The sequence below is a fragment of the Canis aureus genome, chromosome 18 (genome assembly GCF_053574225.1).
Source record: "Canis aureus isolate CA01 chromosome 18, VMU_Caureus_v.1.0, whole genome shotgun sequence".
NCBI classification, from domain to species: domain Eukaryota; kingdom Metazoa; phylum Chordata; class Mammalia; order Carnivora; family Canidae; genus Canis; species Canis aureus.
The window spans coordinates 21493160-21517331 of record NC_135628.1 but is presented as its reverse complement, the minus strand read 5'-3'; the positions used below and the strand labels follow the sequence as shown (position 1 = coordinate 21517331).

Genomic DNA, 24172 nt, shown 5'->3' with positions numbered 1-24172 from the left:
ACCGCCGCCAATGGCGGGAACGCTCTACGCCCTCCTTACGCCAGCTACGTACTCCTCCCCCCCCGGCAGCCAGTAGCGGTGCTTGACGTCACTTGCGCAAGTGCCCTCCGTGAATCGCGGAAGGCTCGAGTGCTGCGTATTTTTCTTTCAGGGAATTGGAGCCAGCCCCCGCCTTAGCGCAGAGCAGGTGAGAAACGGTCGCGCAGTTTGAAATTAACGCTGCCGGGAGGAGCCTAACGCACGGCCCTAAAGTCCTGCCCCCCTCAACCCGGGGGGTGGTCCCTACTGTTAAGCCTCCGATAATCCGCGCCGCTCCCCGCCCCCGGGTCTCCCGCCAGAACAATCTTTGTAGCCTCCCTCCGGGGACTTTCCTCCCCTAACCGCCCCCCCCCGCCCCCCGCGCTCAGGACTGACTCGGCCCCTTCCGGAAACACCCGAAGCGACTTCTAGTCAACACGTCGTACTTCACGCTCCGCCGAGCTGACCCTGGCCAACGTCCCGGGGAGTAGACCCCTTCGGTTCGGGAGAGGTCTCTGGAGAGGGTGGCGCGAGGCGGCCTCTCCCCTCAGCTCCCGGCCGCCCCCGCCCAAGTTTGTCTTCCCTCCCTCACCCCTAGCGTTCCGAGGCACCCGCTTCTGGGGGCGAGGAAGTGGGCGGAGCCCGGTTTTGGCGCCAGGCGCTGCTGCTGCCAAACAGAAACGCCTCCGTCTAGAAGATCGGCCACCGTCCTCGCCTCTGCTTCCCTCTCCCTCCCCTCCGGGGACCACCAGGCGCCACGCCGCGAACGGTAAGTGCCGCGCCGCCGCCGCCGCCGCCGCCTCCCACCTGCCCCCGGGCTCGGGTTCCCGGCGGGCGCGGCGCGCGGCCCCTCCCCCCGCCGGGCGCGCGCGCCCGCCCGCCCCGCCCCGCCCCTCGCGGCCGCCCGGCGTGGGCGGTGCCACCACCGCCTCCCCTCCCCCCTCCCTCCAGCGGCTGCCCGTCGCGCAGCGCCCCAGCCCCCTCCCCCTCGGATGTGGCTGGAGCTTGAGGCGCGCAGGGCCGGAGACGCCGCAGACCCGGGACCCGGAGCAGCTCGGAGGCGGTGAAGTCGGTGGCTTTCTTTCTCTCTCTGTCCCCTCGGTGGCGGTGCTTAAAATACCACCTGCGCCCCGGGGATTCCCCCGCACCCAGTTGCCTGCTTCCCGCCCTTCCCCGCCCGACCCCGAGTGGGGAGCCGGCGGGAAGCAGCGGGGAGGCGAGCGGAGACCCCGCGGCGGGCCTGGCGCTGGGCCTGCGCCCGGAGTTCGTGGGGGGGGAGGGGGGGACCGAGACCGTCCTCGGAGGGCAGAGAGCCGCGGCGACAGCCTCCGTGTTTCTAGACAAAGCGCATTTCCCTCTCCCCTCCCCCATCGGCGAGCTCGCTGAGGGGCCCTCCCCGCCGCGGCCGCGGGTCGGAGACTCGGGCCTCCTGCGAGGGCGGTGCGTTCCCCGCATCAGCGCGGCCCGCTGTCCCGGGGCTGCGGCGGCCGCTCCGTTACGTGGCTGCGGCCGGGTGGGGGAGACCGCGGGCCCGGTGGTGCAGTGCCCTTGAGCCCCCGGGCCGCGGCCTTTGTTTCTCCCCGCGGATGGGCTGACCACGAGGCCCGCGCTCCCGGGTGGGGGGGCGGGGGCCGGGCGTTCGGGCCTTGCTAAGCAGGGTGGGGCTTACGGGGCGCGGATAGAAGAGGTGGTTTGTTTTTTAAAAGTGGCACGAAATGGGACTGAAGCATCTCGGTATGTTTGTTTTTTCTTCCCCCTTTCTCAGTTTTTAAACTAGTGATTAGAAAGGGAGAGGGTTTTTAAGAAACCAAGTTGGGGTTATATAGGCGCCTCTTTGGATTGTTAAAAGGTCTAGAGGGAAAATTCACGAAAATTTGTCGCTGTGTTTGGATGATCATGTCGAATTTGAACCAAATTATTTGGCCTTTTTTTTTTTTTTTTTTTTTTTTAGATGCTGGCTATGACTTAAGTGGGATTTAGATTGGAAACAATGTTTTTGCTATTTTTCCTTTTGTAAAACTGTCTCAGAAACCATTGTACCCAATAAGGTTTTCTAGACCCACTTGGTGAGAACACTGATGTATCAGCAAGCATAGATCACTAATAATGCAGGAACTCAAATTTACATCTCTGGATTTTGAGTACAAGTTTTACGGTATATGATACATAGGTGGGGGTTGGAATCCAAACAAAACTTGTGTTTAGCTACCTTTTTTCTGTCGTGCAAACTTCTTTTTAACTGTCATGCATTTTTCTAGTAATAGCTCTTCAAGTCTGCAATAAAAAATGGCCTCCAATAAAACTACATTGGTAAGTTAATTAAAACCTAAAATATGTAAGGATCTAACTCCAATTTTTTTCCAAAATTATAACTTTGCATCTCTGTGGTTGAGATATTTACATCCACATGTATTTCCCAGTCCCCTTTCCCCCACCCCCTCCCCACCCCAGTGTTGTAATAAGGAGAGTTAGAGGCAAAAATGAAATCATTACTTAGAGATATTGCCTTGGCTTAATAGTGTCTTAATCCTTTTAAAGAAACCAAATCTTGAGAGGATAGCGCCATGAATTTTAGAGTGTTTTTGTCTTGAAATAAAAATAATCTTTTGCAACATGGAAGAAGGATTAGAAGCATAGGCATACAATGCTGTAGAGCCCTTGCATAACGGTCCCTAAATCACCCTATACTGAATTCTAGAGAAAAGTATTTTCAGTATTGCTAAGTTTAAAGAACAGGTGTCTTAAGACACCTAGATTAGGACAAAGGTCATTCAATCTTTGGAATTACTTTGCTTCATGTTCTATTTCAAACTTGATTATTCTAAAATACATAAATGCCTTAAATTCAAATCCTTGCAACTTTTTAAAATACAGAGTAAACAAAATCATATATGTCCAGGAAGAAGAGAGGACTAGATCTGGATATTTTGAGCAATTTTTTCTCTCCACTTTCTTAAACCACAAGTTTGCATTTTTGCACTTCATTAAAAGTTCCATGAATGTGGAAAGACCTTTGTATGTTCAGCCATCAAGTTCAGACTTTTTTAAAACACTGTGAAAGAGTCAGATAAAAATCACGAAATTCCAGACTTAATGGTTCTCACAGTGATTTTAACACATTTCATTAATAATTGCAATCCTGTTAAAGGTGAGTACTTACTATCTACATAAAGCAAAACCTTTGATTTGGGTTTGTATATTCTCCCCTTGAGTTTCACACAAAAAACACAGGTTTGGTTTTTAATTTTTGCTATCATTAGGTTTAGGTTGCACGTGTAACTCAAATATCTTGGGAAACATTGAAATAAGAAATACAGAGTCTGTGGCACAAACGATTGCCATCAAAGCATCAGTGGAAAACACAAAGCATTTTCTGTGCCCCCTCAGGATTGAACTGTCCTTCAAATTCCATAAGTGGTAAACCAGAGCGTAGATAGATAATTGAATTGGCTGTATGGTTACCTGTGGCCTTCAGGTATTGGAGGGAGAAGGAATTAGCTGTCCCTGAGGCTTTGAGGATTGAGGATGAATAGAGATACAGAAAACAAACATAGATGCTGCTTTTGCTTTGGCAAACAGTTCTGATAGTCCTCAGTGTCTGTTAACATTCTTTGTTAAAGATTATAATTTAACAATTTTCAAAGTTTTTCTTAATCTAACTTTTCATTTTGAGAGATGAGATGTGTTAATTTAGGTGGGAAAGTGGGTGAGTTTTCTTTTGAAAAGAAAAGGGTGAGTAATTGTAACTTAGCTTATGAGTGTGACAGCAAATCCTTCATTTTTTGTGCCAAGGATTTTTTTTTTTTAATCTTATTGGTGTTTGTTTTCACTTTCTGTGTTTTTGTTACCATCTTTATTAATCTCTTACCTTCATGAGCAGAGCTAATTTATCGTTTAGGATCGGTATCTAATAGGTCTTCATGTGCAACAGTTTTTCTTTTGGTACCATTCCTTGTACTGTATAGAAGCAAAAGCTCTGGTTGCAATATCCAAGTGTCTTGACTAATAAAAATTACAAGAAAAAAAGAAAATTGTAAGGCCTGATTTGGAGATGATATCCAACAAAATCAGATGTTTACTTGGTTATATTAAATTCTAGATAATTTTAATTTTTTATGAGTATACATTTCGAAATACATAATATCTTTCTGCAGTCTTGAGGTATTGCTATTGTTGCTTTTCTGCTTGTATGCTGTATTGAGAGGTGATTTTAATGGCTAGGTAATTAAGTTTTTTTTTTTTTTTTTTTTTAATTTTTATTTATTCATGATAGGCACACAGTGAGAGAGAGAGAGGCAGAGACACAGGCAGAGGGAGAAGCAGGCTCCATGCACCGGGAGCCTGACGTGGGATTTGATCCCGGATCTCCAGGATCGTGCCCTGGGCCAAAGGCAGGCGCCAAACTGCTGCGCCACCCAGGGATCCCTAATTAAGTTTTTTTAATAGCACTCCTGAAATTATTTTAAAATTAAAATAACATTTGAGATTTTTCCACTTTTAGTCTCTTCTAATTAACAATTTCAGTTTTTTGTTTTATCTGCTTTCAGTTTTCATGAGTTAGTGGAAAGTCATGGTTTTAGCTTGGTCTTTTGGCTTTTCTTACAGTGTTACATAAAAAGAAAAAACCAAAAAACTGGTTTAAGCTGAATTTACAAAATTTAGACTCTTGACAAAAAAGGATATTCACATTAGAGAATTAAAATGATCCCGTATTTTGGCCTCTTCAAGAGACAGTATAAGTTTGTTCCGTGTGATCTATACAGAAATTATGGAACAATAGTAGTGTCCATTTTAACCTATTCATGGTCTCCTTAGTTGACTCTGCAATTGGTCTCAGGATTCTGAACTGTGTTTTCATTCTGCACTTAACCTCTTTCTGTATAATCGAGACTTTTAACATTGGTGTTTATACTTAGAAAGGGGGTTATTAGTGTTTGGGGCTGTAGTTTTAATGGAACTGTGGTTCACTAAATAAGCCCTATCATTAATATTTACTCTCATTGTATCATTCTCTAATACCTTCTACTTGTTTGTTGCTGTGTTGTAATTAAAACAAGTGCAAACTCCAGTACATGTGGTTTTGTACACTAGATAAGACATTAATTTAGAGAAAATAACAGTATTTTCTAGATCTTGTTTTTTACTGTATTATTTCAGCAAAGAGGGGTGGGTGATAGGTGTGAACTAAAATGGAATTAAATATTCCTTTTTTATTATCTGTTGATTTTTATCTTTTCAGAATGTGTCTGCCCTGGGATATAGAAGTAAAAATTATAGATGTCAAACGTAACAATAAAGTAAATGATTTAGCCTTAAAAATGTACTTAAAAGCTTAAAAAGAAAATGTTTCTTAAATCTCTCTTTTGTTTTATTTTAGCAAAAAATGGGAAAGAAACAGAATGGAAAGAGTAAAAAGGTAGAAGAGGCGGAGCCTGAAGAATTTGTGGTGGAAAAAGTACTGGACCGCCGTGTAGTGAATGGGAAGGTGGAGTATTTCCTGAAGTGGAAGGGATTTACAGAGTAAGAAACCTGGTGCTCTTATTATGTTTAACTACACACACTGACATTTAAAATTTGCTTTTAGTCAGGTTTTAAAAATCAGTTTCTTCATAGATTGGTTTACATATAAAGACATCTTTGATCCAGGGAAATTTGAAATCTGTTTAAAAAACAGGCACATACTTAGCCTGTAATTGTAACCAAGCAGATTTGAAATGAGTTGATTGCCTTGGAGTTAAAGTTATAGGAGTGCAGTTTACTATGTAATGCGTTTTATGTATTAATTAGAATATTTTATTGATCTTATTTTTTTAAATACAGAGGGCAATAAAAATATTGAAGCTATATATATATGTAAGGTAGACTGATGGGTGTTAGAAAAAAGTGCTTGTCATTCAGGACTTAACACTATGTACTTAAGGTTTACTGTGTCCTAATCTCTTTAGGAAGTGATGGGGGCATTTTTAAGCTCCTTAGTTCTTTTTATGTGTTCCTTGTTACTAATTGCTCTCCTACTTTTTATGTTAGTAGTATTGTGAATAACTCATGCAGAAATTCCTTTCTTAGACTTAACTTTTATAAATTGCTAAATCTACTTGGATTCTTCTGCTTTATACCATAAAACAGCAAGGCCCTGTGGTCTGTGACATACTGAAAATGGATAGCTAGAGACAGACAATAGTTTTCTGAGCATGGTGAAGATGGGGGAGCCTGCTAGTCAAATAATCAGGCTTCAAATATCTGTTACCTACTACTTGCCCCACCATTTACATTTAAAGCTGCCTCCATAGCATTTTGGGAATTACAAGTTGAGTGGAAGATTAAAGATTTATTTTATACTTCCAGTGTCCTTAGTTGAGTTTGAAAGTATGTAAGTTCATAGTTTGCCACTAGAAAAATGTCCTGCAGATAGCAGAACAAAGTCTGAACTATTTTAAAATTATATTTAACCAGTATTCCAAAGAATTGATTACCTTCACGTGATAGGTTTTTTGTTGTTTGTTTTGGAATCTCATGAGACATTAAATGCTGTTTGTCTTTGTCCAGCCCATCAAAATGTTAAGAAACTTAGCTCTTTTTCTCCTTTCTCCCAAACTTAAGGCCATTTAGTTATGATAGAACCTACTATGTGCATTACAATGTGTTAGGTAATACACAAGTCTATAATGAGAGTAACGCTATAAAATGGAGGCTCTACTTCAACTCTTTGGTTCTCCTGTATCCTCTGATTTCAGGTTTGCCAGTTTTAGTGTCTCCACATTATCAAAACACCCCAGTTGTAACCAGAAGTTAACAGTATCTTTCTTTTTCAACATCTCTAAAATGATTAATTTCATTCTTTCTTGTTCTGTGAAGACTTTGATCAGAGCACAACACAAAGGTAGCAAGCCTAGGGGGTGCCTGGATGGCTCAGTCAATAAAGCATGCTATTCTTAATCTTGGGGTCGCGAGTTTGAGCTCCACATTGGGCATAGAGTTGTATTTTTTTTTTTTTAAAGTGCTTTTTCTCACTAGTGTAGGCTTACCTAACTTTCATATTTAGTAATTGATACTTGTTTACTTTCTGGTCCTTCTGAAAAACACATGAAAATGGCCATCTCAGCATTATATCAGGGGTTGCCAAACTTCTCTCTTAAATAATCATGTAGTAAATACTTTAGGCTTTGTGGGCTGAAGATCTCACAATTACTCAACTCTGCACATGGTACAAAGGCAGCAGTAGACACTATGTTAAACAAATGAGCATGGCTGTGTTCTAATGGTATTTTGTTTATGGGACCTGAAATTCAAATTTCCTTTAATCATTTTGAGATTTTTTTCCCCAACCAATTAATGTAAAGAACATTCTTAGTTTATCCAACATACAAAAGCTGGATTTGACTTTTCAGTTGCCAGCCTCTGCTTTTTATCACTGCCCAATTTCAGCACCAGCAGAAATTGAAAATAACTGTCTCACATGAGAATTTTTGTGTTTTCAGACAGGGTGTTGGAGGTCCCAACTGGAGGCGTAGTCCACCTGGTCTGATAAAGTAATTAAGGGTGGGAATTGGGGATCCTCACTTTTAAAAAGCCTTTGCAGTGAAATTCTGAAGTGGGCTGTCTGTGTAACTCGGAAAAATATTTGCTGCAATTATTTTGCTAGAGTCAGGTACAGTTAACTTGGAAGTAATACAGTAGACTGCTGACTTATTGGAGTCTTATACAGGAAGTATAGGCAGATTCTCTCAAAAGAATATGGGGCTAGGGAGGAAATGGTAAGCATCTCCAATATGGCAGACTTTTTTCAGATATATTTTAAATGAATGTAGATGATGTCAATGAATCATATTTAATTGAATTTTTTTTTTTTTTAAACTGAACCCAGTGCTGACAATACTTGGGAACCTGAAGAAAATTTAGATTGTCCAGAGTTAATTGAAGCATTTCTTAATTCTCAAAAAGCTGGTAAAGAAAAAGATGGTACAAAAAGAAAATCTTTATCTGACAGTGAATCTGATGATAGCAAATCAAAGAAGAAAAGAGATGCTGTAAGTATAAAATACTGCCCAGCAGACTGGCTTTGTAAAAGGTTGATGGCTTGATGTTTAAAATACTTTTAAAATACTTTTAAAAATTCAGATAGTCTTAAAATCATTTAAAAGTTTTTTAAAAAATGTTTAATATTTAGGACAAAAAGGATAGGCATGATCTAGCCTGCATCATAGAAGTGTTCAGTAAGCGCTTAAACCACTTAAATTGTTGTGCTAGTGTTATTTTGAGTAGATTCATGGATTTGATCCTGATAAGACCCATTTCCTGTGATCCTGGATTGGCCTTCTTAAACACAATGAACGCAAAGATTAGATCATTGCAATCCCTTACAATACAGTAAAAACAATCCACATAGCACATCCTGATTATGCACTGTTAGTGGCATTGACCAACAGAACATACTCTCACATGTGCTCTTTGTTTTTTGTCAGAGTATTGCCAAACAACATTTTTATTTTGAAATATATAATCTTTGGTAATAGAAATTTTTTTCATGTTTTTGTGGTGTGAGTTGAGATAGCTGGTTCATTCACTACAGGAGTATTTTGATCCAGTCTTTGCTTCACGAATGTCTCCGTGGCTTTGGGCAAAACACATAACTCCTTGCTTATACTCTCAACTCCAAAACAGATAGTATTTACCGTGTTTGCTGGCGATTTGGGAAAGGGTCTTGATTCTGAATTAAGAACTAAACCTAAAATACAGATTCATTGATAAGGTCTTTGGATTTAAAATTTGATCATTTGAAGTAGATGTCAAGTAGTTTATAGATAATCTGTTAAATCTTCATGGCAGGTCTGCTAAGATTATAGGTATTATCCCCATTTTCCAGATGAGAAGCAGAGAGGTTGACTACAAATTTGGTTCTGGATGCTTTAGCAGCCAAAGCGAAAAGGTAACAATGTTAAGAATCCATATGCATAAATTGAAAGTCAGCCATATATTCAATAGAAGTGCTATTTAATAACAGTAGTTACCCTACATCGAACCCTTACAATGTGCCCAGCAGTGTTCTACATAACCTAATTTGCATTTTATGTACTATAAAGTGTCTTTGAGACCAATAGTAGTAGTATTTCTGTTTTATAGGTAATGAACCTGAAACCATAAAGAGATTAACTTGATTAACTTGCCCAAAGCCACACAGTAAAGGTTAGAGTCCTCATTCTAAGCCAGGTAATCTGACTCCAGAACCTGGGATATTGACATAAAAAGTCTAGTAGGGAAAAGAGATTTATTAATCTAAGCAGTTCCCAAACTTTTTTGGTCTCAGAACCCCTTCAAAACTCTGGAGTGTTACTGAGAATCCCAGAGAACTTTTATTTGTATGTGTATGACCATCAATACTAATTATCAGAAATTAAATTTCTAAAATATCTGTGTAGTTGGTAAAGAATGACAAATTGCATTGAATGTTCATAACTTTTCATGAAAAATAAGAGTGGCATTTTGCATCTTTGCAAATCTTTTCAGTGTCTAGCTTAAGAGTTCTACTTCTGCATTTGATTTTCTGTCTTACATTGTTTGGTGAAGGCAAATGAAGATAATCTAAAGCCAAAGATAAATGAAAGGAGGGGACCTTGCAGATGAACAGACACCCATCAAAGGTCTCAGGGACCCCCCTTGGGTCCTCAGACATCAAAATTTAGAACCACTGGTTTATGCTAAGTATTTTTTAAGGTTTCTTATAATACACATTGATTACAATACTGATTAATCTGAGTTTTGAAGTTTTTATTTATTGCTATTGTATTTTGTGTGTGCTTTTAAAAATGTGGGTAATTTAAACTAATTCCTAAAAGTGATTTGAAATACTTTAAAGAATTTATCATTATTGATGAGTTAGCAGAAATCAAGGGATTAATTCTTTGTGTGCCTACCAAATTCTGTCTTTTGATATTTTAGGATAAAGAAAGGTATTTTTCTTGCCTTGAGATTCACAATATTTGTAGATATCTGGATTTGTTTTTTCTTGCAAGGTTAATGGAAATTACAGTGTGTTTTAGTTCTAAATAAGGGTTCTTTCTCCTGTCCTTTCTTTTTCACTTTCATTTGAAAGCTATATTTCATGAAAACAAATTGAAAGTTGTTATTCATTTGTAATATGGAAAATGCGTGAAACATTTATGTAAATAGTCACTTAATGTCTTTTAATCAGGCTGATAAACCAAGAGGCTTTGCCAGAGGTCTTGATCCTGAACGAATAATTGGTGCCACAGACAGCAGTGGAGAATTAATGTTTCTCATGAAATGGTAAGTGTACAGATGATTGCTGTCCTTTTTTAAAAGTAAGAATAGATTTTTTTTTTTTTACACTTGTAAAGCCTTTTCTAGAAAAGGTTTCATAGTTTTCATCATTAGAGAATATCAGCTGAAAAGACAATTCTAGTCCTTTGCTGTTTTCGTTTTTAAACCAAAGATTGGCCTGTTCTGAATAATGTAATTTTATTGGAACACAGCCACAAGGATCACATAACCCTTCTTGAAGCACTTTTTGATTAAATTATGATGATTTTTTATTTTTTAAGTGAGACATTCTCAGTTGACCAAAAACAGTTGAGACTTTTGACTAAACATTTTTTTTTTCCTCACAACAGGAAAGATTCAGATGAGGCAGACTTGGTGCTGGCAAAAGAGGCAAATATGAAGTGTCCTCAGATCGTAATTGCATTTTATGAAGAGAGACTAACTTGGCATTCTTGTCCAGAAGATGAAGCTCAATAATTGTTTGCGTTGCTTTTTATATATATTTATATATATATATAAAATCTGGGTCTTTGTTTTTTGGTTTATTAGTGTGAAGAAATAACATTCTAATGAAAATCAAGTTTGATATGTTTGTTTTGAAGTAGTATTGGGGGAGTTGTTGGGGTTTTTTGCATCTATAGCACTGGTTACTTTGAACAAATAAAAGCTTTCTGTAGTTGTTTCCTTTATCAGAAAAGAATATTTGAGACCATGGCATATTATCCCCCTGCATCAGAGAACACCTTTTCTAAATGTTGGGGGAAATCTTCATAGTTGTTACTCAGTCAGAATTTGTGTTTAACTCCTATATGCCTAAGGACCATTCTGGGTTTTTTGTTTATTTAGGGCTTTTTGTGTGTATACTTAAAAGTACATACATAAGTGGGTTTTTTTTCTTTTTGTTATTTTTGAAACATTCACCAAAACAAAAACAGCATTTTATAACCATGGATAAGGCCATGTTTCTGGGATGCTATCATTTTCAGCAACTTAAGAAATAAATCACTTAAAGTTACATTGAAATTTTTCCTGAAGCCTTAACCTTTCAAATTTTGTAATTAATTGGACAATTTAAATATATGTAGAGAGTTTAAATTGGACAATTTAAAAGCAGCCATATCAGAATCCATATCCCTAGTTACAGTCACATAAATGCAAGTTTATTTGCAAGATCCTTGAAAGGAAAATTTTAATCACCAACAACAACCTCCCCACCCAGAGGGCAAAACTAGACAAGTTTTGGTGTACTTTAATTAGGTAAGCAAAACTTAGTTAAATGGATATTTAAAGGTTCCTTCTAGTGAACCATTCCTTTTCAAGAAGTTGAAAACCCTTGTGCTGTATTGACTAAAAGGTCATGATTCATGGAGCGTCTAAGACTTCGTTCATGGGAACCTGATCATAACCAGGTGGTTAGAAATGTTTGCAATTTAGCACCTGCTGGAATAAATGGGTGGACAGACTTCTATAATCCAAATTTTTGACCTGCATGTTTTTTCTTCACCCCAACTCATTCCTAACATGTAGGCTCAATCTTCTCAGTATTTGAACTACTGGTTCAGCAGAAACCAGGAAAAACGATAACTTTGTAGTCAGAATGTTATCCAACTGTATATTGTTTACTTTATTGTAAATACTGGTAAACAGTGGTCAATAAATAGTTTTATATTCCTTTATGTGATTAGACTTTTCTTTAAAATCTGTCTTTCTAGTGGGAGTAGAACCACCTTTGAGTCCTCTTCATGTTTATAAATAACACTAAAGCATTAGAATCCATATCTTAGATCTTTTGAGCTGAGCAGTTTCAAACTTATTAGAATATGTATTTCCACAAAAATGAGAATTAATTTCTTTGATGCCTGAGAGGAATCTGCTTCAATAAACTGAAATTTTAATACTTAGAATCTAGTTTGTTGAAACTGCCACCTGAAAAAAGTTACTCTGATAGGACTGGTCGGCTGTGATGGACACATTTCTACTAATTTTCCAAAACCCTTACAGAGAAATCATTTTGCAATATAAATATTTCATCATGTTGTATACCTGAAACTGATAGGTAATATACCAATTTATACCTCAATTTACAAAACTTTTAAAAAAGGAAATCTTACCTATACTAAGCTGTTTATTATTTATGTTTATGTACTGAGTATTGCTCTCAGCAATGGGTTCAGAGATGGTACTGAACTCCCTGTTTGTACCAGAAATTGATGGCCCCTATATTAAACTTTAGTAAGGGCATTTCTGGAAACAATATTGTCCTCCTATTACTTGTATTGTCCCTTATTATGTTGTATGTTTCTTATTGTAAAAAATTGCATCAAGCTTAATGGCTTTAAACAACACATTTATTATCGGTTCTGGAGGTCAGAACTCTAATTTGTCTCACTGACCTGAAAAGGTATCCGCGGGACTGGTTCTTTCTCAAGGTTCTAGTGGCAAAATCTGTTTCCTTATCTTCTTTTCAGTAGCACAGCTGGCTGCTGTTATGATGGTTCCCCAACTTAACCAACTGCTGTAGGTAGGTTAGGTTATTTGTAGTTTTCTTGCTGTTAATGTAGTGAACATTCTTACATAAAATGTATAGTGGCCCTTAAATGGATAGATTTCAATATATTACTGAAGTTAAGCTTGCAGTGATTATTCTCCCCATTGGTCACCATTATCATATATACTCAGTGTACTATAATAATACTGATCTTACTTTTTTTCTTAGCCAGTCTGATGGTTTCATGTTTTAATTTGTCAGGTCTGTGATCTTTCTGAACTTTCTTTTCATGCTTTTAATGACTGTTTCTGTTTCCTCATCTATAAATTGCCAACTTCACAAACATTTTTAATTGGTAGGAGTTCTTGTAGTAAGAATATTAACACTTAATTTTGTGTTGCAAATATTTTTTCCCATTGTCTATATTTTGACATGATAAATGGTATCTTTTGTACCTTTTTAAAATTTTTATATGGTCAAGTCTTGTCAGTTTTTGCATCTTCTGGATTTCCTATCTTGTTTAAATATATTTCTCCCATCCTGAAGTTGAAGTTGTATGGATAGTCTTTTAAATTTTCCTCATTTTCATTGTCATTTTTATAGTAAGGTCTTTAACAGATTTTGTTAGATATTATTATGAAAATTTCTGATTTTTTTTTAACCCCAAGATCGACATCAATACCCCTGAAGAAGTGAAATGTGTAGGTAACAAAGTTTGCCTAATCCTATGGATCAAAGAAAACCATATGCCCCCTCAAAAATGTTGGTCAGCATTTAAAACTAAAGTTTTTCAGGGCACCTGGGTGGCTCAGCCAGTTACACATCTGCTTTTGGCTCAGGTTATGATCCCAGGGTCCTGGGATAGAGTCCCATGTCGGGTTCCCTGCTCAGTAAGGAGTCTGCTTCTCCCTCTCTGGCCTGCAGGTCTCCCTGCTTGTGCTGTCTAAAAACCTTTAAATAAATAAAACAAGTTTGGTGTTTTGTTTTTGTTTTTGTTTTTTTCCTCCTAAAGGGCCTGGAATCTTTGAGATACCTGGATAAGTTTTAGTGTGGCAAGACCCCTGAGTTTAATACCATTGAGAACAGAAGGGGACACTGACCTGAATTTATTACCATTACCAATAAGCAACTTTTTAAATTATTTTTTAAAGATTTTATTTATTCATAGAGACACAGCTAGAGAGAGAGAGGCAGAGACACAGGCAGAGGGAGAAGCAGACACCATGCAGGGAGCCCGATGTGGGACTCGATCCCCGGGTCTCCAGGATCAGGCCCGGGGCTGAAGGGGGCGCCAAACCGCTAAGTCACTGGGGCTGCCCCAATAAGCAACTTTTAAAACCTGAAGTTTTAATATTGTGATCCCTCTACTATTCCCTTTCCCCATGCTTTGCTTTTTTGTTGGAAAATGAATTTTTGTTTTGATTCCCTTGTTCGTGAGCCAGAAATCTGGGTTTTGGTAATCCTAACAGGACATGATACTTGATTCTGCTCACGTATTAATGTAGTAAACAATGTGGCTAGTAGTGGAACCTATGAAAATCAGTAAGAGGGCAGCCTGGATGGCTCAGCAGTTTGGTGCCTGCCTTTGGCCCAGGGTCTGATCCTGGGGACCCGAGATCGAGTCCCACGTTAGGCTCCCTGCGTGGAGCCTGCTTCTCCCCCTCTCTCTCTCTCTCTCTCTGTGTCTAATGAATAAATAAGATCTAAAAAAAAAAAAAAAATCAGTAAGGGAAAGTAGTCCTTTAAGGTAACTGTTAAGATTTAAATATACAATCTTCCTCTTTCAAGTTTGAATGTTAAATAAGCAATGAAGATACGTGTTGGAAAGAAATGTAAGGAAATCATGAGTTTGAGCTTGATTATACTTTCCTTTTCTGTCAACAACTCAGGTTTGTTTTGTCTTAAACACCCCACAAATGAGCTTATAGTTAGGCTCATATGTTGGCTACGTTCCCTAAAAGGATAGGAAGAGAAGTTCCTACTTTTACTTTAAAATTTGTATGTGTGTGTTTTAATGGATGAGGCCGAATAAGCTGTCTTAAATTATATTTGAGTCTTATGCATTATTTTTATGCTTTATGAAAATTGGGTATCAAGCCAAAGAATAATACACAGTGGAAGGGGAATAATATGTGTATTTGTATATAACCCATAAGCTACATCAACTCTCATATGTTCTCTGATGAATAAATGAATTTATACCTTTGAATATTCACCAAAGAGATTTTAGCAAAGCTCTAGTAGTTGGTTTGTTACAAAGAAGTTGATTCTTAGGCAACCCCAGTGGCTCAGCGGTTTAGCACCGCCTTCAGCTCAGGGTGTGATCCTGGAGTCCCAGGATCGAGTCCCATGTCGGGCTCCCTGCATGGAGCCTGCTTCTCCCTCTACCTGTGTCTCTGCCTCTTCCTCTCTCTCTCTCTCTCTCTCTCTCTTTCTCATGAATAAATAAACATATTTTTCTTAAAGTTGATTCTGAATGTAGTATAGTGTGTGATACTTTTCAAATACATGGCAGTCCCTAATATATCTGCTAATAGAGAATAATCAAGGAGGGGGAATTGAAGGCTTGGTTTTGGGGGGTGAGGTTTTGTGTGTGTGAGCTAAGAATTTGTTATGTTGCAAAATGTCTGCAGGCAATCATATAGGTCACCTGGAGAGGTAAAAAAATAAATCGTATTCATTTAAAACCTTTTTTCATTACAGTTCATGTTTTTGCTATAAAAGCAATGAAAATCCATGAGCACATATAAGAGTTTTTTTAGTTCTAAAAGAAATACTAACAATTGAATACTGTGGTGTTTTTCTTTTTTTTTTTTTTTTTTTTAAGATTTTTATTCATGAGATACAGAGACACAGCCAGAGGGAGAAGCAGGCTCCATGCAGGGAGCCCGACGTGGGACTTGATCCCAGGTCTCAAGGATCACACCCTGGGCTGAAGGGTGCACTAAACCGCTGAGCCACCCGGGCTGCCCACTGTGGTGTTTTTCATACTTCATCTTCAAATTCCCTATGTGGGATAGGTATGATTGACCCCATTTTACAGATGGGGTCACTAGGTAAAACACTAGTGTGTTTCAGTGTAGATACTAGGGTACAAAAAGGTCAAAGAAAGTTAAGGCCATTTGTATGAACTAGGGCATTAGCTGTGGGAAAAAGAGAAGGGGACTGGTTTGAAGATCAGGTTTTGTCCATTGCAACTGCCCAATATGTGTTTGCACAAGAAAGAGGTTTGGGATCTAAAAGGTGATGTGGAGGTTGGGAAAAAGGATCCAGAATGACTCCCAAGATTTCATTTCATCTTGTACGGATGAAAATGTCATTTGGTGAAAAAGGGAAGGGAAACAAGTTTGATGAAGATAAAGTGGCTTTGATACTTAGATTGAGACATTCCTTTTGACTGCTTTGATTAGTGTATTACTTAGTATACCTACAATGCAAATTACATAATTTGGCTGAAAGTGCAAGATACCCAACTCAAACTTGCTTTGATAAGCGAAATTGCTCACTGGCTTAGAGACTTAATAGTGGTTCAGAGCACTGGCTCTGGAGTGTGACTCCATGGGTTTGAATCCCAGCTCAGCTGTTACAATTACTTAACCTCCCGATGGCTCAGAATTTTCTATAAAGCTGGGAGGACGGAATAATGGTATTTATCTCCTGGGATTTTCTTTTTTTTTTTTTTTTTTTTTAATTTTTTTTTTATTTATTTATGATAGTTACACAGAGAGAGAGAGAGAGAGAGAGAGAGAGAGAGAGAGGCAGAGACACAGGCAGAAGCATGAATCAGGCTCCATGCACCGGGAGCCCGACATGGGATTCGATCCAGGGTCTCCCGGATCGCGCCCTGGGCCAAAGGCAGGCGTCAAACCGCTGCACCACCCAGGGATCCCTCTCCTGGGATTTTCAAGATTAAATGAGAAATGAAAAATACCTGGAGCTGAATGTCTAGCACTTAATTAGGATAAATTAAATCATTGCCAGTCTCCCCTGTAAGCCTCAGGGTGTCTGGGACCCTGGACTGGCACAATCCCAAGATGGGCCATCTCTGATTGTAGGCTCTCTTCTCTGGAACCAATCTCCACAAATCAAAAAAGAAGTGATAACAGCACCCAAATCCCCAAACCTGTCTCTAAGACGAAATTGAGGTTTTCTCTCTCTGCTGTCCAAGAGTCCTTTACAGTATCTGAGTGACCTGGCTTGGGTCAGATGCCCTCTCTGGAACAACCAACTGTAACCAGATGTGTGGAGAACTATAGTTGGATCAATTGCCAGAAGAGTGCTTTCCAGAAAAAGGTGTATGCTTTATTATAAACAAAATATATAACTAATGCAAAGAATTTCAGCCGATTTGAAAGCACCTTCTTTTTAGAAAACTTCTAATGTGAATGGTTTTCAATGTCCTGAAACATAGTAGAACTTAGCAACTCTTCCCTTTTTTTCAAATGAAGATTGAAATCTGCCCTTTTCCTTAAATTTGAGTGTTGGGAAAAAATTGACTTAGGAGAGCAGAACAAGAACATTGATATTTAAAGCTGCTCTTATAGCTCCATGAATGCATAGAGAATTTTCACTTTTTAAAAATGAAGCCTTCTATCCTTATTTACAAGTTCTGCATATAAGCTTCTTAAAGGAGAAAAATAAGGACACTGAAACTAATAAAGTGACCTTTCACAGCAACCTTTTTCCCTATTGTATTTCAGTGTCTAACTGAAGGCTCAAGCTCAGTGCCATCTACCAACTCCTACCTATTCCCCCCTGATGCATTTATTGGGTCCTGACAACACCCTAATTTAATATTCTGAAGTGGCTTTTCTGGTATAATAAGCTGATATTTTTAGAGCTCCAAAGCCACTTGTGGTGTCTCAAAGCTCTAAGCCATTTTGATGAGGAGCTTTAGGGGAAAAAAGGGGCAGATATCCAGGAGGAAAGTCTAGATGAGAACGGGCGTTGGGGAATTTGAGAGATTAGTAAACCAAAGAAGATCCGTATTACATTCAGGATCCATGCCACCACTTAATAAGGCCTGTTGGTAGTTCAGGAACTGAAACCTTTGGATAGATCCCAAGATGGACTCCCTTTAAAGTGAATTCATTTCTAGCATAGTGTCACAATGAGGTTCCTGTTATACTTTCACATTCCTCAGGTCTCTTTGGCTCTCATAAATATTTGATACCTCTGCACGAGGAAAATTTCCTGAGTATAGTAATAGAAACTTACCTTATGTGCTGAAAGGGATAAAAGCTTGGACATTTTGCAGTGGGAATGCTGTAGCTTTTGTGCAGATTTAATGTGGCAACACAAGGGGAAACCGCTTTACCCTGAAATCCCACTTGTTCTCCCCCGAAAGTCAGGCTCAGCAAGTTTCCAGCACCCGACATTACATATACTAATCGCAGAAGGTTCTTAAATTACACTGCACTCTTATTTTATCATAAATAAATAGGATACTTGGCTCTATGCAGGTGCTTGTTATGCAAATGAGGGCAGAAAGGGACTCAACCTTTGTTTTCTCCCTCCTCTAGAACGTAGGGGTCTTTGGAGCAATTATTTGTATTTTTCACTAGTGTGTTCCTAGCACCTAGAAAAGGGCAATGGATGAGGGAAGGCCCTGGTTTTAAATTTGGGCTTGAAAGAATAGTTTTTCCACTCAAAAACTCCAAAAGGATCTGCCTAAAGAAGATCAAACCCCTAAAATAGAGCAAGTTCAGTATATGGATCATATATCAAGGCTAGAGGAGCAAAATTACATGTTTTTAAATGTAAATGTTGGGATTTGGGGAGTCAAGTGCCTGAATTAATAACATGTATCAGTACACTTTCCCCCCACAAACATGAAGCCTACTTTACTGCATACAGTTTACAATAGCCCCCCTTTTGCTTATCATTGTTTTCTAAATTGTTTATAATTTCTCCTTCCATTCTCATTTGTCTAACTAAAAGCATGTTTGTCTTCAGGGGCAATTGTGTGTTCCCCATTCAGTGTGTATACACACACACACACACTCTCTCTCTCTCTCTCTCTCCAAGAAAAGTGGACTAGAATGGTCCTGTTTTGCTATTTCAACCTGAAATGAGTGGAAGGAAGAAGGAGCAGTGCGAAGAACCCAGAGATTGTGAACACATGTTCATTTTCAGGGATGAACTAAATCCAGGATGGAAATTAACCCCATTCCTTTTAATAAACAGGCTCAAATTAAAAATGGTACAATTATTATGAATGTGCGTTGGCCATTTGCTCTGTTCTTGCTAGGTACTGTCCTAGATGTTGGACCCAGGTCTGTTTTATTTTATTTTATTTTTTAATTCTTATTTATTTATGATAGTCACACAGAGAGAGAGAGAGAGGCAGAGACACAGGCAGAGGGAGAAGCAGGCTCCATGCACCGGGAGCCTGACGTGGGATTCGATCCTGGGTCTCCAGGATCACGCCCTGGGCCAAAGGCAGGCGCCAAACCGCTGCGCCACCCAGGGATCCCCCCAGGTCTGTTTTAGACAGATAGATACCTCTTCCTGATGGCATTTCCATTTTAAGACGGATGCTGGTGAGAACACTCAGTTGGCCTGAAAGTAAAGGATTGAAGAAAACATATGCCCCTCTCTTATGACCCTCTGTTCACCCAGCCCAAAGAAAGAATATGCCACATTAAAATTGAAAATTTTATTGAATGGTGTGTAAATTATATCTTAATAAAACTGTTTTTAAGAAAAAGAAAAGGCTGAGGCATGAGAAGGCTCCTAGCTGAAAAACTACTTTAAGAAGAAAATCATGGGATGCCTGGGTGGCTTAGTAGTTGAGGATCTGCCTTCAGCTGAGGGAGTGATCCCCAGGACCCGGGATCGAGTCCTGCATCAGGCTCCCTGAAGGGAGCCTGCCTCTCCCTCTGACCCTCTCTCTGTGTCTCTCGTGAATCAATCAATCAATCTTTAAAAAAAAAAAAAGAAAAGAAAAAAGAAAGAAACTCATGCCTCTTATTTTTCTTCTTCGGAAATTCTTCAATTTGATCATGTCATCATTTCCTGTCACCTCTTTGAAATGTTCTCTTCTACTCTTACCTCTCTGTGTTCCCCTCATCACACTTGCATGATGTCACATGTATAAAACAGTCATGGTACTATCCATCTCACGGGGTTAACAGAATGATAATGAAAGTGTTTGGCACACAGTGACCTGAATTAAGTAAACACTGGAGTCTTGGAGAGCCCTCGGCTTCACAAAGCTGAGCTGGGGGTGAGAGAAATTCTTACAGGCATATTTCCTAGTCAACTCTTGGGGAGATGAAGAAATGTCTGCTGCCCAGGGGCTTAGACCACAGAGAACCCAGATACGATGTACACTGCTGGCAGGAGGACTCAATTTTGTTTTCCATTCACAGCCACATCCTTGACCACTCACTCTGGAAGTCAATACTATGATTCCCAGGTTGTCTTTTGAGGCCTCTTTTAGATTGTTCTGACTCTCCTGGGGCTCCAGTGATTTCCTACAGACTAGAAAACGAAGTGCCCCTCAAGAGAAATCAGGATGAAATGCACCTTCCAAACAATTCTTAGACTTTAGGAGACTTTCTAGGTTTCCAACAGAAAATTTAAAAATAGGGGGGATCCCTGGGTGGCTCAGCGGTTTAGCCCTTGCCTTCAGCCCAGGGCGTGATCCTGGGGTCCTGAGATCGAGTCCCACATTGGACTCCCTGCATGGAGCCTGCTTCTTCCTCTGCCTGTGTCTCTGCCTCTCTCTTTCTCTCTCTCTCTCTCTCTTCTGTCTCTCATAAATAAATAAATAACATATTTTAAAAAAGAAGGAAATTTAAAAATAACCCCTTTTAAAAAAAAATAACCCATTTTTCACTATTTGTCATGGGTTGATTTTTCACTATTTTCTCCATGCCCTCCAGAAAACAAATCCCAAAATCAAAATGCAGAGCAATATTTAAGATAACCCAAAGAAAATAAACCCTGCAATAAATTACTAAAACAGGCTGGTGAATTTCAAGAATAATTTCTCCTAGAATGCCACGTTAACTATTATTACCAACTTGTTCCTATACAGCAACAAATACTCTAGTTGGAAGACTTGTAAGCCATAAAAGTCCTTAGACTTTGTTAGGAATTTTTTTGAAAGTCCTTACATTTCGTGCTCATTGAAAGGACCTTGTACTACAGTGGTTAACTAAATTTTAGAAGAAAATAAATCACTGTGTGATTGTCCCAGGACTCTGATCTGTAGCGAAGAAGATGCTAGAGATGCTAAATAAAACCCCCCTGAAGTCTGGCAAAGCGGCTGTACATGCCCTGCCTTTCCATGGTCTCTCCCTACTTTAACTTAACCTCCCCCACTTCTTAACTACTTCTTTTTGCCTTCAATTATCCTTTGTCTATAATTTACATTTTCCCCCTAAAAATACATTTCTGAGTTAGACATCCTGAGCTTCCTGTCTCTACCCCATCACACCCTTACCTCTCACAGTATTGTAATTGCTAGTTAAGTGCTAGTTTTCCTGTCTTCTTCTGACAAGCCCCGAGGGGGCAGGAACTGTCTCTTGCTCTCTTTTGGAGCCTCTATTCCTAGCCCACAGCCAAATGGTTCTGATTAACCATTCGCCAAAGATAAGAATAAAATCGGAGCCAGTTACCTGTTCGAGCACCACACACAGCCATGTGCTCCCAGAGCCTAAAGACCATTTGCACCTAACTTTAGAGGTTCATGCTTGGCAGTGTCTTCACCAGCCATTGGTTAAAAATTCAACTCACTTCACAAAACAGACACATTCAGCCCTAGACAGATGCAGTTCATGTATGTATGACATCTCGTAAAATTGCAAAAAATATCTCTAATGTAACAGTACATGTATATCACAGTGTTACTGTATCATAGCAACAAAGGAAGCTCCGCTCTGATTATTTATTGACTCCATATCAATAATTCATAGTGCATTTATTCCTACATACAGAATCCGTTGTTCAGGAGGAGTCATCATCTATCAATGTGAGATGGATGCCCAAAAAGCTATAAAGAAATTCAAGCACCCAAAACCAAACCAAACCAAAATAAAAAAAAACTTCACAGGATAAAGGACAAACGGTTTGAATGTATAATATTTTTTTAAGTTTTTTTAAATTTATTTATTCATGAGAGACAGAGAGAGAGAGAGAGGCAGAGACACAGACAGAGGGAAAAGCAGGCTCCACGCAGGGAGCTCGATGTGGGACTTGATCCCAGGTCTCCAGGATCACGCCCTGGGCTGAAGGCAGATGCTCAACCACTGAGCCACCCAGGCATCCCAAATGTATAATATTTTTAACTAGAGGGCTAAAAGGTCTATGACTTAACATCTAATGGCAGTTCTGAAGCATCTTAACAGTATTTTAAAAACTCTAGTAAATAGAAAGTTTTGGGGATTATATTACTTGATCTCTCTGTCTCACCCCCAGCCCTTTTCTTTATTTTTTCCTGTTTCTGAGTTCTGTGTGTGTCGAGGTTGATCACTGCATTGATTCTGAAGGGAGATATGAATTGGAACCCTTAAAAACCCAGGGCAGCCTGTGAATGGGCCGGCTGGCTGGACTGCTGTGGGAGGAAGGGCTCGTGAAGACAGCAGCCCTGAAAGGGGCCACAGTCTCTCACAGGCAGGGACTTTCCACTCTGTCACCCTATCTGACTGTTGACCCCCCACCCCCCACCAGAATATGAGCTCCATTTGAGCTTAACTGTTCTGTTTCCCACTAACCCTTTACTGCCTAGAACAGGCCCAAGAAGCACATGCTTGAGAGATAGGTGGTGAATGAATGAGATCTAGGACTGGCTCCAGTACATAACTCAACTACACCTTTTCCTTCCTAGCTTCCATGGCTTGAACTAAATTGACCTCAGGATATAGAAAATCATACACACACACACACACACACACACACACATATACATGATCATCCTTGGGGCTCATGACTAAGGGTTTCTTAATAGATTACACTTCAACTCAGCAACTATATAGAGCAGGTTTGTCCAACATTGTCATGGCAAATCTTACTAAGAAATTTTACGTTAGGGGGTGCCTGGATGGCTCAGATGGTTAAGCATCTGCCTTTGGCTCTAGTCAGGATCTCCGGGTCCTGGGATCGCCCCTGCCCCCCACCCCAGCTCAGCAGGAAGTCTGTCTCTCCCTCTGCCTCTCCCCCTGCTCACGCTCTCTGTATCTCTCTGCCTCAAATGAATAAATAAAATCTTTTTTAAAAAAGAAATTTTACATGAAGGTACAGTAGTAGCCATAACCCCCAGCATACATCTGAAACTAAAGTTTCACAAAGTAGTAATTCTACATGTTTTCTGATCTGTTTTGTCTTCTATTATTTTGATAATTATTATATTTTACTGGTCCCAGACCACCACTAATTTCATGTATGACCTAACAACACTGGCCTGGGGCACCTGGGTGGCCCAGTGGTTGAGCGTCTGCCTTTGGCTCAGGTTATGATCCTGCATCGGGCTCACCCAGGGAGCCTGCTTCTCCCTCTGCCTCTGTCTCTGCCCCTCTCTGCGTGTCTCTCATGAATAAATAAATTTAAAATTATTAAAAACAAAAAAACATTGGCCTGAGCCCTCCCAGTCCTGCCCTGGTGGTTTTGGATTGGCAGTCAGTGGAGACCTGTTCCCCACAGGAGAGGGTAGAAAAAAGGCCCTAGATTTTCTAAGCTGAGAGACTGGAGTACAAACTCATTCCACCACAAGGTGGAACTGGGACAAATAACTCTTCTCAGATTCAGTTCCTGGAAAAGAGAGCTGAGGAAAAGAAGAGACTCCTTATGTAGAAAAGGAAGATCATAATAATCTTCTAGGGCTTTTGTGAGGACTAAACGAGACCATCTATGAGGGTTTCTCAACCTTGGCACTACTGCCATTTGAATCTACTATTCTTTTTTTTTTTAAACCTCACCCTTGGGCAAGCCCTGGTGGCTCAGCAGTTTAGCACCACCTTCGGGCAGGGGCCTGATCCTGGAGACCCAGGATCAAGTCCCACGTTTGGGCTCCCTGCATGGAGCCCACTTCTCCCTCTGCCTGTGTCTCTGCCTCTCTCTCTGTGTGTCTCTCACGAATAAATAAATAAAATCTTAAAAAAAAAAAAAAACCTCACCATTCTTTATGGTAGGGCCTGTTTCCCCACATTGTACCGGTATCATCCCTCCAGTTTAGACAACCAAAAGTATCTCCAAATATTGCCAGTTCTCCCCTAGGGGGCAAATCACCCCTGGTTGAGCATCACTAGTGTATACAAGGTGTCTGCCACAGTCCCTGCCACTGTTCTTCCCCTCAGCACGGTTTAGTCCGTGGGAGAGGATACACAGGCAACAGCTCTGAGCTGTGTGTCTATCATCGTGAGGACATGGGCACTATGATAGCTG

At 40.0% G+C, this 24172-nt stretch overlaps 1 protein-coding gene and 1 long non-coding RNA gene across 9 annotated transcripts; both read left to right on the top strand.

Annotated features, from left to right (window-relative positions):
- Positions 1 to 32: 32 nt before the first annotated feature.
- Positions 33 to 11972, top strand: CBX3 (chromobox 3). Of its 8 annotated transcripts, none has more exons than XM_077856475.1 (8): positions 33 to 187; positions 617 to 787; positions 2277 to 2328; positions 5396 to 5538; positions 7883 to 8045; positions 8882 to 8944; positions 10208 to 10302; positions 10647 to 11972. In XM_077856475.1, exons 3-8 carry the CDS (start codon positions 2305 to 2307, stop codon positions 10771 to 10773), a joined length of 615 nt encoding a protein of 204 aa, XP_077712601.1. In that variant the 5' UTR covers positions 33 to 187; positions 617 to 787; positions 2277 to 2304; the 3' UTR covers positions 10774 to 11972. The 8 variants fall into 8 exon arrangements, with proteins under 8 accessions (XP_077712601.1, XP_077712602.1, XP_077712606.1 ...); XM_077856476.1 differs by lacking the exon at positions 33 to 187 and adding an exon at positions 415 to 518; XM_077856477.1 differs by lacking the exon at positions 33 to 187 and adding an exon at positions 430 to 529.
- A 3704-nt stretch (positions 11973 to 15676) lies between these two features.
- On the top strand, positions 15677 to 21926 carry LOC144288717 (uncharacterized). The gene is made up of 3 exons (XR_013356696.1): positions 15677 to 16430; positions 16668 to 19059; positions 19266 to 21926. It is a non-coding gene; the product is annotated as an uncharacterized LOC144288717 (long non-coding RNA).
- The last annotated feature ends 2246 nt before the right edge of the window (positions 21927 to 24172 follow it).